Source organism: Aethalodelphis obliquidens, unplaced genomic scaffold (genome assembly GCF_003676395.1).
Source record: "Aethalodelphis obliquidens isolate GAN/ISIS:26980383/991018 unplaced genomic scaffold, ASM367639v1 scaffold48, whole genome shotgun sequence".
Lineage (NCBI taxonomy): Eukaryota > Metazoa > Chordata > Mammalia > Artiodactyla > Delphinidae > Aethalodelphis > Aethalodelphis obliquidens.
In genome coordinates, this window is record NW_020837992.1 from 6,791,535 (window position 1) to 6,803,648 (window position 12,114).

The 12,114-nt window shown below is 46.6% G+C and overlaps 1 protein-coding gene across 3 annotated transcripts; it reads left to right on the top strand.

Annotated features, from left to right (window-relative positions):
• The first annotated feature begins 615 nt into the window (after positions 1-615).
• SERTAD4 (SERTA domain containing 4) lies at positions 616-11,808 on the top strand. Of its 3 annotated transcripts, none has more exons than XM_027082903.1 (5): positions 616-960; positions 2,676-3,036; positions 5,906-6,097; positions 7,334-7,449; positions 9,313-11,808. In XM_027082903.1, the coding sequence occupies exons 3-5, from the start codon at positions 5,923-5,925 to the stop codon at positions 10,069-10,071; spliced, it is 1,050 nt and encodes a 349-aa protein (XP_026938704.1). In that variant the 5' UTR covers positions 616-960; positions 2,676-3,036; positions 5,906-5,922; the 3' UTR covers positions 10,072-11,808. The 3 variants fall into 3 exon arrangements, with proteins under 3 accessions (XP_026938704.1, XP_026938706.1, XP_026938705.1); XM_027082905.1 differs by having other exon boundaries at positions 2,835-3,036; XM_027082904.1 differs by lacking the exon at positions 2,676-3,036.
• Positions 11,809-12,114: the final 306 nt, after the last annotated feature.

Sequence of the window (12,114 nt, forward strand, 5' to 3'; positions counted from 1 at the left end):
CCTCCTTTATTACTTTTTTATTTCCTGGAGGCTTTCCCTTGAGGCTCCCCACCCAGAAGGAGTTACCAATTCAAGTTGCAGTCTGACCAAGGTTGCTTTTTTATACATATACAGCTCCAGAGGGGCGGGGGCGGGTGGCGAGGGGAGAATAACTGCTTGGTCCTGCAAAGACATCTGTTTCTCATCTCCGTTTGCTGTGGCAAAGGAGAAGAAAGTCTTTTGCAAAGGGTGGGAAAGGCACAGATTTCTTTCTTTCTTTCTCTTTTAAATCACACGCACGCACAACAAAAAAGTAAACCAAATAAAAAAAGAGAAGACATCTCAGAAGGTTGCAGAGTGAATACATTATTCGGCTGGAGCCGAGCCCCCAGGGCTGGGGCGGGAGCCGGGGAGCGCGTGGGGTCTGGGCTGCGGGCTGGAGCTGGGCCCGCGTGTCCCCGGGCACCGGGAGGGGAGGGGAGTGGAGGGGAGGAGAGAAGGAGGGAGGGCGGGAAGGAGGGAAGAAGGCAGGGGGCGGGCTGGGGTGAGGGGAAGGCGCCCCGTGTGCTGCCTGAGGAGCGGCGGCGGCGGCGGCGGCGGCGGCGGCGGGAGCAGAGGGAGGGAGGGAAGGAGAGCGGGCGCGCTTGTCATGTTCCTTTTCTCACCCTGGGGGCATCCTGCAGAACCTCTCCTCGGAAATCCACGGGGAAATGGCAAACAGGATTGACGGGTTTCACACGCTCCTCGCTAGACAGAGCCGCTCATTACCATAACCGTCTGCAGCGACGGCGGCGCAGCACCCCAGTCGCGGCGGCGGGACCTGCCGGGACCCTCGCCCGCCGCGCTCCAGCGGCCACCGCCGACCGGGCCGCTGGGCCGGGACCCGCGCGAGTGTGTACCGGCGGCCGGGCTGGCGCCGAGCCCGGAGAGGGCCAGGAGCAGCTCGAGAGCCGCGGCCGCCGCCTTCCGGCTGACCCCGCGGTAAGAGCCGGGCTGGGCGCGGGCGGCGGGGGCGGAGAGGCCGGGCCGGGTGGAGCACGACAGCCGGTCCCCTCGGGCGTCTTCTGGGGCTGACTGGCTCCCGCGCGCCCTTCCGGCCCCGGGGCTGCTCCGGGGTCACCGAGTGGACGCGCACCGGCCGAAGCGGGACCCGGGGCGGCTGGGGCGCCGGGGCGCTGCTGGGCGCGGAGGCGGCGCGGGCTTTTTTCCCGGCGCTGGCGAGCGCCGCGGAGCCTTTACCCGGGCGGGAACCACCGCCGCCTCTAGGGCTGCTCGCGCTGCAGCCCGCGCGCACCGAGGCGAGTCTAGGGGCGGGTGGGGACCACAGCTCTAGTGAGACCCCAGGGTCCTCAGTGGCCGCTTATTCCCTTGTCCTGGGGGACGGGGGTCAGTAGGAGGGATGCCACCAGGTCTGGACGCCGCGGCGCTTGGCAGGTGGGGAGGGAGGGATGGTGGATGTCAGGAGCGCGCGTTTGCAAGAAAAAGGAATAGCTGCAGGAGCTGACACCTTCTGTCCCCCCCGCCACCTCCGCCCCCGCACTCTCCTCCCAGGCAGCCGAGCCGCGCTGCGGGCGGCGGCGGCTCCTCTGTCCTCAGCTCACCTCCCCGGCGGGCTCGGCTGCTGCCCGCCTGGTCCACGCCTCCGCCTCTCTCCTCCCTGCCTCCCCTCCCGCCTCCACTGCCCTAGCAACTTTCCGGAGTGCCCGGCCGGGACCGCAGAGGCGGGGGGAGAGGCGGCTCCGCGGCCGAGGGTGGCGCGGACACGGCGGGCGCCTGCGGGAGGCACGGGCAGAGTCCTGGCCGCCCGGCTCCAACGGATGCGCAGGGCGATCCCGCAGGCGCGGGCTCCGAGTGGGTTTGGCCGGCGAAGGGGGGAGGGCCGGGCAGGCATCTGCTGCGGGCTGGAGCGCGGGCCGGGGCCAGCCTCTCTAGAGCCCTGCCAACCGCCGTGAGTCATTTCCTTGGAATCCTACCTTTGGTGTTTATTGCCCTTAGAAGGAAACTTGGTTTAAAAAAAAAAAAAGAAGAAGAAGAAAAGGAAGAATAATCATAGCTCTTATTCTTCAGGAGAGGCGCACGGCTCCAGCACCGTGGAAAGACAACTTGCCTTTGTTCCCAGACACTTGGGGTGTTGTTTACTTTCTCCTTCGGTCGGCGGCCTGCAGGGCTCTGCCCGCTTCCCCGGAGAGGGGCTTGGGCTGCGGCACCGACACGCGAGGGTGTGTCAGTGTGGGAACTCGGACGTGGTGTCTGCTGCCCGCCTGCAGGGGGTGGGTCTCTAAACCTCGGACCCCAGTCTTAGGCCTGGGATGGGGAGACCTGGCTCCCGGGCTCGGGCACCCGGGCACCCCCTCGTCTCCCTCCTGCTCAGCAGCCGCATTCCAGCCCCAGAACCCGACCTAAAGATTTTGGCCTTTCAGAGCTGCAGCTGAGGAAATGTATTTCCCAGGGCAGACAGGTGTACTGCTGGGACTCGTAGAAAAGTAGTATCTCTCTATTTAGAAGGGTTGAAGGATTTTATTCCACCCACCCAGCCCCTTCCACCACCACCACTACCACGAGCTGGACAAGCTGTTGAGGTCTTGTTAGGAACAGTGTCAGGTCAAGGGCTTGATTACACCTGGGCAGGACAGCTAAGACTGGCAGTGTCAAAGGTGTATCGAAAAATACCAGCCCTTTACTTTCTTTCATTTCAGTATTGGAATCAGACCTCTAACTTCTATAATGCTCTTAATAAAATGTTTTCTAATGATGGATGAAGGGGAGGGGTTGGCAAAGAGTGACCAGGATCGCCTGTTGGATGGAAGGCATCACTGAATCTGCAGCTACCCTGTTATGTGTGCTACTTCCATTAGCATCATCATGGCTCCAAGGAAAGAAGAAGCCCAACTCATCTGGAAAAACCAAGTTGTATAGAAATGCCTGGTAACTTTACTGTGAACATTTGCTGGAAAAACTTGACACTTTAGCCCTTGGCCTTCTGGGAATGCTTGAGGTGTCATTCTACTACATTCCCTTGGCTGACGAAACAGACATGCAGGAGCCTGAGGATAAAAGGTTAGGACCTTTCTAGTTTTTATTTTTTTTAAACACTTGTGTAGACAAAACACACTTTAACACCGTTCTTTTGAATTCACTCACCAATGATGTTAAAAAAAACAAAATTTACTCTATATGTACATCTTTGTGACTCTAGTATTAACAGCACACAAATTTGTGAATTTCAACTTCTGAACTCAGTAGCAGAATTATAATGTAAATCTCATTGTACTGAGAAAAAATGACAGTTTGGATCTGTACATATAATACAAATAAAAAGAATCATGGCTTCGTGCCCCATGCTCCAATATTTCATGAACGTTAAACTTGCCTTCTTAATTTCCTAACAGCCCAGTGTAAGTTCTGGATAGACTAGGAAGATTCAATTGCAAAATCTCCTCCCTGCTCCCAAATAATCCCAACTCATTTATTTTTTTTTATTCGGACTTACATAAATCACTCTTGGAACTCACCTCTCCAGTTTAGGATTTTGTGTGTAAAAGTTTCCCATTCAAGAAAAGAAAAACTTACTGAAACTAGATATCATAAAAGGAAAGAAACAGCCAAGATAAAAACTATTATGCCATGTTTCAAGTTCAAATGCATGAGTAGAATTTCGTGCGGGGAAACAATACTAACAAATGGAAACACTGAAATCCTTAACAACCAAAAAGCTACAAGGATAAGTCATTAAAATATAAACAAACTCTTACTAACATAAAATAGCACAGGACCCATATAATGTCCTTTTAAACAAAGGTAATTGCTGCTAGGGGCCTGCAAATGCTTCTCTGTCTTATGCGATATGGATTTGTCAACGTGCTTTGGTTTATATGTAATAAAATTTCCACGTAGGCAAAAAGCTTGGATCTTATTCCCAGAATCTAGCACAAAGTGAGTGTAAATTTCAAGCGAGAAAATACTGTGGCAGTCAATGAGACAGGGGCTACCGACTCTGAGAAAAAGCTATATAATTCATGTGCTCCTGGCAATAGCACTTCCTGATACAGTTGTCTCTTAGATAAGTTAAGAAATTGGACCATTTCATAAGAGTCTTCCAGGAAATAAATACTTGGTTTGGATGTCGAGTTTGAGGGGTGATAGAATGGCTTAGTTTGTGAAATCAGTGTGGTCTAAATTTCTTGATTGATGACTCAAAGAACAGAGTAAATGGCATGTCTGACCATTTCTTTTTAGAGAATTAATTGAACCTTTTTTATTCTCTTGAAATAAGGTTTTCTAATAAGTCCTTGCTGCTGCCTCTTTGGAGGGCATTTTAAAAGAAAGGGGGTAGGTAATTTAGCAGCCCAAATCAGCTGGGTCCTAATTCCAGCCACTGACCTGGACACCTCCCCTGTATGTCAGAAGGCCTGACTTACTTCTTCAGTGAGGTTGGGACAGAATTTCAGGTCTCAGAGAGGAGTCTGGGTGATGGAGTCATTGCTGCCAAGAGCTGCTCTGTTAGCCAGAAGGACATTGTTACTTAACGAAGCCCTTCCCCTTGTGCCTTTCCTCCTTTTACCTGGAAGTGGACCCTTGTTATAACATGTAGGTAATAATAGTCTCCCACGAGACAATAGTAGATTCACTCTTTCCCCCAAACATTACAAGCTGTATAATTTGGAGAAGAAAGCAAGAACTAGACCCTTAGCGTCTATTTGAAAGACAATCAGTCTTCAAGAAAGCAGGCCTGTCATCACTCTTCGTGACAGTTCTTTAAACGGCAAAGTGAGATAGTGGAGGTTTGGGTCTCGTAAAGGAATTGGTGGATAATAAGGCACTGAGGCTGCTCTGCAGTCACCACTGATCTATGGCCCCGAGGGCTTCTGGCTTTAGATCCTCTTCTCCTTTGCACTCACTCTGGACCCCACCTTGAGCCCTACTTAGGACCAGGTGAAGACACTGAGCCCCCAGGGAAAAGCCCCACCACCCAAGGTGCCGAGGAGCCCAGGGCGCATCCCAAGAGTAGAGAGGCTCCCAGTTTCCCCACAGACCCTGGGGAAGGGCGTGAACTGGACAGAAGCGCAGTGGTGTTTTGCCTCTTGGAAAGTTTCTGCCTTGCCTCTGGGCTTTGCGGTGTAGAGTTGTCCGCTGCCTCTGGCCCTGAAGCCCTGGCTCCTGTTTAATATTCCGCCTGCTCCGTTGATGTTGTGCTTGGCTCCTGTGGGACTGCAACTCATGGCTGGAAACTGGAGCCAATTTTCTGTCTTCATCTCTCAGTGTTTTGACTGGAGGCAGATCCAGTTCAGGCCAATCAGGGCTGGTGGAAACAACTACCAAGTGTGTCTCTGTCTGCTTCGCTTTGGGAGAAGAAAGTGGAGAGAGCCCCAGAATGTTGTAGAGGAACTGGCCCTGCAGAAACAGAGGAAGAGGGGGCAGCGGGCAGCGGAACAGACTGAAGCTGAGAGCATCAGTAGGGATTCCGGGGAAGATTTCTGTCTCCTCCTTCCTTTTCTTTTGATTGATTAGCGGATTTCATCAAAGGAGACTCTCAGGGGATTGACTAGAAAATTGATTTTGCCTTATTAATAGAAAGACAGCGGCAAGGGTTTTGGCCTTGCCTCTTAGCGGTACATTTTCTGCGGGAAGGTCAGGAGGAAAATGTGTTTAGGAGGCAAAGCAGCTGTCTGGAAGAGGGCTGAGGGGAATCTGAGAACAATAAGAAATGGGGTTTTTAAAGATCCGCCCATGAAATGCAGATTGCTGAGCACAGAGGCTGAGCTAATAGCAGCAAGAGAGTTTGCTGAGGTTTTCTTTGAAAAAATAATAAAATGTTTCAGGGCAAAGGGGAGGACTGAGACGTAAAAGTTTCCCAAAGCAAACGAAGAAGGAGCCAAGACCATCCCCTGGCTTGCTCTTGATTAGGGCTGTTTTCTTTTTTTTTCAGATCTGAGGCTGTCAGAGATGACTCTGGTTCTGTCCATGAATAGATTCTGCGAGCCCATTGTCTCGGAAGGAGCTGCTGAAATTGCCGGGTACCAGACACTATGGGAGGCTGACAGCTACGGAGGCCCAAGCCCCCCAGGGCCAGCACAGGCTCCTCTGCAGGGAGACCGGGGAGCTGGTCCCCCGCTGGCAGGTACTGCCCTTGACCTTCCCCTGCTGCCCTCTGCGGCCAGACCGATGGGCAACGGTGGTGTCTGGGGCGCCCTTCTGAGCTGAGAAAGCTCGTGCTCCAGGGACGTCCCAGGCTGCCTGTGTACCACTCATAAGTGAGCCCAAGCCTCCAGGGAAAGGACCAGGAGTGATGTTAATTGCATTCAAACCTGAGTTTCCATGTGCTGCTGCTTCGGGTAAAAGTCAGGCATCTGTATTTTTAAGAGAACCAAACCAGATCTTGAAACTTCAGTTTGAGTTTCAGTTTTCTACCTTCTGGAACTGTATGGTTCTCTCAGAGCTACACAAGCCCTGGTGGGCTTGACAATGAAATCTTTATCCCATGAGACATAAAGGAATCTGCACTTTGGGCCAGAAGCTATGTGGCTCTTCTTTTTTATTAAGCGTGCAATTGGCTTTGGTATTATAGGAAAAAAAAAATTTATAGGAAGAAAAAAATATGCTCTCCCTGATTCTTTATTCTTATACTTTAAGGTGAGTTCCTTTGGATGTTTGTGTAGTACTAGTGATTGGAAAAAAACCAAAAACCTAAAATGTAAAATGAGTACTTGTTGAAGTCAGATTTGCTAAAAAGGATTAAAAACTTACTCTTTAAAAATTAGACCCTATTTTTATTCATGGTTGATATGTTACATTTTTGAGAGCAGAAAGGACTTTTGTTACCCTGAATTTTAATTTTAAATTTAAAAATTTAAAATTTTATATTTTAACAGAAGGAATAGTATGACTCCAGTGTGCAGATAATAATTTGCTTACTTACTGAGAGCCAGTAATATTTAAATGTTATTTGGTTATTAGTGCTTACAGTTAAAGATATATACATTTGAACAGTGGTGTTATATTACCATGGGTTTAATTAAATAATTGGAATAAATACTAATATTATTTCAGAGTTATTACACTACTCCCCTTTATGAATGTTGCTGTTTGCCTGTGCACAGAGTTAAGATTCTGAGTATTTAGTAAGTGCTGAAATATGTCATTTTCGTCTATAATTGTCTAGAAATCCTTGCCTAGCCTGGGTCACAGGATTCCGTATGATAGCAACTATTAAGACTAATGTTCATTTTTAATCACCACATGTACAGACAAATACGTAGCCAAGTTATCTTCTAAAAGGCAAGGCAAGGAAAATATTTTGTTTGGAGAACCTCTGGCAAACCGCATGTCATTTGTCGTATCTGATTTATTACCACAGGATCACATTACAGGGGAATTTCAAATCCTATAACAACATCCAAGATCACATACTTTAAGAGGAAGTATGTGGAAGAAGAGGATTTTCACCCACCACTCAGCAGCTGTAGCCATAAAGTATGTTTTTTTTTAATAGTCATTATTTTTATTAAGAGTTTAAGATACTTAGTAACAGTTGCTTGATCCATTTCCAGAAATTAAATTGTTCCACCCAAGCAATGAAAATGAGCCACTTCTCAGCAGAGCCATATTAATCGTTGTCACTTTTTTGGGTCCTGTGTTATTTTTCACAAGTATTTGAAGAAAGAGCCAGCAAGAGCTCCTCTGCCCAGAAATAACAAAATTATATAATCTGAAGAATGTCTTTTTTACTAATGATTTCATTTTCTCAAGTTGCATTAAGGGTCATTGTGACTGGTGCTTTCACGTGTGCAGAAATGCACCTGTTCTTTCCTGACCTGTTCCCCGTATCTGAGCTCCAGCTACCATGGCCAATGCCACACGTATGTGCCTACACGGGGGTGGTCACCCAGGGCTTTTCCTGACCTCTCAGCGGGGGACTCACCATCCTTTGAATGTGTGCATGAAAGTAAGAAACGTCCTTCATGGTGCATTCATTACACATGTTTCATTTGTTAAAATATATAATTCATTCCCAGGAAAAGACCAAAGCTAACTTTTTTGCATGTATAAGAAGAAAATAACAGGATTGGGAAAGTGCACAGAAGTACGAAACTGGCTATCTAAGCTTTTGAAATACCAGTTCCTTTTCCTTATGGCTACCTTCCTTCAAAAACAATCTGCTGGTTTAATCGAGGAGAGGATAACCCAGACCAGAGTTTTTTGAAACTCAGAGAAGAATTTTAATTTTTTAATCATCTTCCTCACTTGTTACTCCCTCTCCCCCACTCCCACCCTTTAGATGTTGCTTTGACTCTGCTCATAAAAAGTCATCGGCATGCATTGGCAGGTGCTGGGCTTTCCCCTGCATTTGTAGTTCCTCCGTTAGGTCAGCTTGGGCTGGTTTAATTCACAGCTCCTCAGGCTGGCTTTTTTTTTTTTATGACCTGGAAGAGCTAGCCCCCAGGACACAAGCATTTTAAGTCCTTTTTGGTCTCTGTGTTGTGGCTTATAGCAGTTTTCCGAATTGCCACTGGGTTTGTAACAATGATCACACTGTGATGGTATCACACAGCTCAGGAGTAAGTCGTCTGATTCCCTCTCTGCACCTTTCCTCCTGCCCAACACCAGAAAAAGCCTACTTTGACCCTTCAACCAACAGTTCCTTTTAGGGTTTGAGCCTCATTCATTATTTTTGTCCCTCTGTCAAGCAAAGATAATTGCAAGAATGAAACCCAGAAAAACAGCCAGAGAGAGCCATGAGATCTGACAGCCAGATCTCATGCCCCTTGATGGCTAGGCCAGGGTCTGAAGTATACTTATGATGACCTGCATGTTGGCATACTCTAAAAAGCATTTATTGACATATAATATATATGTGTCACACAAAGGCCCAAGTGTCATAAGAGTCCAGCCTGATGAATCTCACAAAGTGTGAAATAGTCGTATAATTAACATCCAGATAAAGAAACAACATAACCAGCAACCCAGAACCTTCCCTGTGTCCCCTTTTAGTCACTACCTCTCTGCCCTTCAAAGCACCCCCTCTCCTGACTTCTAACAGCATAGATTAGTTTTGTGCATTTCAGCATCCCCCTCACCAAGCCATTAAAAAGCAGACATCCTGACCTGTCCCTGCCGAGTTCTGCACTGTGGCTGGATTCCCCAGTGCTCGACATCACCAGTGAGTCTGCTGGGAAGGGGAGACATTAGCAGCCCCTGGGACAGCATCTCTAAATGAACCTGGGGAAACAAGATCACAGACTCCCAGACTCACAAACTGCCAAGAGAGAAATGTGCTGTGATGATATTTTAATATAGACCATTTCCTAAGCTTTCTCTTCCTTTTTTGATTTTTAGACCATCTCAATCTTTGAGGAACGAGCCCACATCCTTTATATGTCCTTAGAAAAGCTAAAGTTTATCGATGATCCTGAAGTGTACCTCCGAAGATCTGTCCTTATAAACAATTTGATGAAAAGGATCCATGGAGAGATTATCATGCAGAATAACTGGTGCTTTCCTGCCTGCTCTTTCAATGGCACCTCTGCCCAGGAGTGGTTTATGGCTCAAGACTGTCCTTACCGGAAACGACCTCGGATGGCCAAAGAGGAGTGTGAAAAGTTTCATGCCTGCTGCTTGTACCAAGAATGTGGTGGTCACTACCTAAATTTACCCCTTTCTGTCAATGCTAATGTCGGAAATGCCTCCACCACTGCCTCTTCCTCCTCCTCATCTTCCTCTTCCTCTCCCCCTCTGCCTTTACCGAGCTGTTCCCACCAGGTGGATTTTGATGTAGGCAGTGCACCTATTTACAAGGGCGATGGCCAGATACCTGCCAATGAAATCTTTGTTACTAATGTGAGGTCACTTGGTGTCCAGGAAAAGGCCAAATTAAACGAGAAAGCAAATGATGACACCAACAGGGATGGTGGCCCCCTAAGCCATGAACCTGTGGGAAATGACCTTGCTTTTGAGTGCAAAGGCCAATTTTATGATTATTTTGAGACTGGATATAATGAAAAGAGCAATGTAAGTGAGTCGTGGAAAAAGTCCTTAAGGAAAAAGGAGCCTTCACCAAGTAACAAACTGTGCTGCAGCAAAGGAAGTAAGATATGAGCCGTCTTCTCCCCGAAACTTTGACGCACGCACAGCATGATCAATTAGCTCTCATAAATTGTATTTTGAATGGATTTTAGAGTTTTGTACAACTGATACAATTATGCCATGAACATGCCATGTCATTTCAATGCCTGGAGAGCAGATTGCATAAGACACCTGTATAGTAGGCATCGGCGAGCTACTTATAAATGTGGTGACGTTACCGAGAACACAGTTGACGCTTGAAAGTATATCTTAGTTTTCTTACAGAAAAGATCAGTAGGTTAGGATGGGGGACAATGTGCCCTTGTGATATTTCCGTGACCTCCAGGAGCCTGTCACTAGCGAAGAACCTTCCACCTGTTTGCCACTTAATTAGGTAGTTATTTGGTAAGCAAATCAATATAACCAGCAAAGAATGTCTGCTGCTTCTCTGTGATACAGTATTTTTTTTTTCTGACTAAAAGACTGAAGACAGGGAGCTAGGTGAAATGGCTTCCCGGCGCTGTTAAGTGTTTGGATTCAACAGTCTTGTGTGACAGATGAAAACAGGAATAGAACGTAACGAGGCACACCTGTCTAGGGGCAGCAATCAACAAGATGAGTAGAGGCTAATCCCTGCTTGCCTGTGATGGGTGATGAGGCTTTTAGAGATATATTATACAGGGCGATTTGTGGTGCCTTACTTTATCTTAATTTTTGCCAATGTGAAAATTAAGGATAAATCAGAGTACAGCAGGGATTTAACAAACAGGAAAAAAAAAAAACACAGGGTGGATCAATATTGTTTGGAAACCGTTAATGTCGAACTATTGCGTTCAACTTTTGATTCAACATCTCTATTCTTCCTTTGTTTTTGATGCCCAATTGCTTTCGGATTTGGCATTTTTAGAAAGGGATGGAGGAAACAATAGACAGAGCTGTTAGAAACCAGCACTGGCTGCTCGAGCTTTTCTATGGCAACGGTCTGTTGCTGGGGTTTGGGTTTTCTGGGTTTTGGGTTGTTTTGTTTCGCTTTCTTGTCCAATGAAGTTCATGAACCAGTGGCATGCATCATACTTTAATCTGTTTTGCATCATTTCACTCGTTTAGATTATAAAAGCATGTGGTTTTTTATATACGACTTTTGCTGTTGATTACGAAGCACAATGTTGATAAATGATGTGGTGATCAATAAGGTTTTATCTTAAAGAATGTAAAGATTTTAGTTTGGGGAAGTTATTTTGGAGAAATGGGACTCAGTCGGCAAAAGCTCCTATGTATTTGGTCAACATTTTTCTCAATCATTTCTTTCATTTGTGCATTGGCAAGGGTGTTCAGAGTACCCCTCTGATCATCCTTCCTTCCACACCAGCCAACTCCGCCTGCTAAACTGTATTCCCATTTCCAAGGTTACTGGCTGACTTGGGCCTCCTTACACACTACTTCACAGGAACCAAATGCCAAACGGAGGAAATAAGTAAGTCCTCCCAGTTTCTCCAAGATAAAGCTTTTTTATTATTGCTATTAATATTAAATATAGGTCTCATTCATACAGTGTATGAGTAGGATCATCATTTGGACAATGTCCACAAGGACCAATTTTTAAAACCTGTTCTTGTGTTATGGCTGAATAGTGATGTTTTGTCCTTTATTTTCAATATTTGATAAACATTTGATGTTGAAAACTTAGATGATAGTTGCTTGTATATGATTGTGTTGTTGTAATAAAGTGAAGTTTTCTTGATATATATTTATTAAAATGATCAAAATTCATTCAGATTTTCTTATTTTAATGACTGTTGGCTATGTTTCTCTTTTCCATTGCTCTTTCTCCTTTAAAAAACTCAAAATGTCTAGAAACTGTCATGGGCAGTGGCCACACAGGCGTTTTCAAAGTTAGAGTGTACTTTGAGAGGCCCATCTAACAGGTGTTTCAGGATGCTCCTAGTTTGTAGGTTTAGATTTCTGTTGATTAAGAGCACAGTAAATGATGTGGTTTGTGATCGATAAGGTTTTATCTTAAAGGATCTGAAGGTTTTCATTTTTATAAAGTTTCTGAAAAAAGTAGCATAACATGAA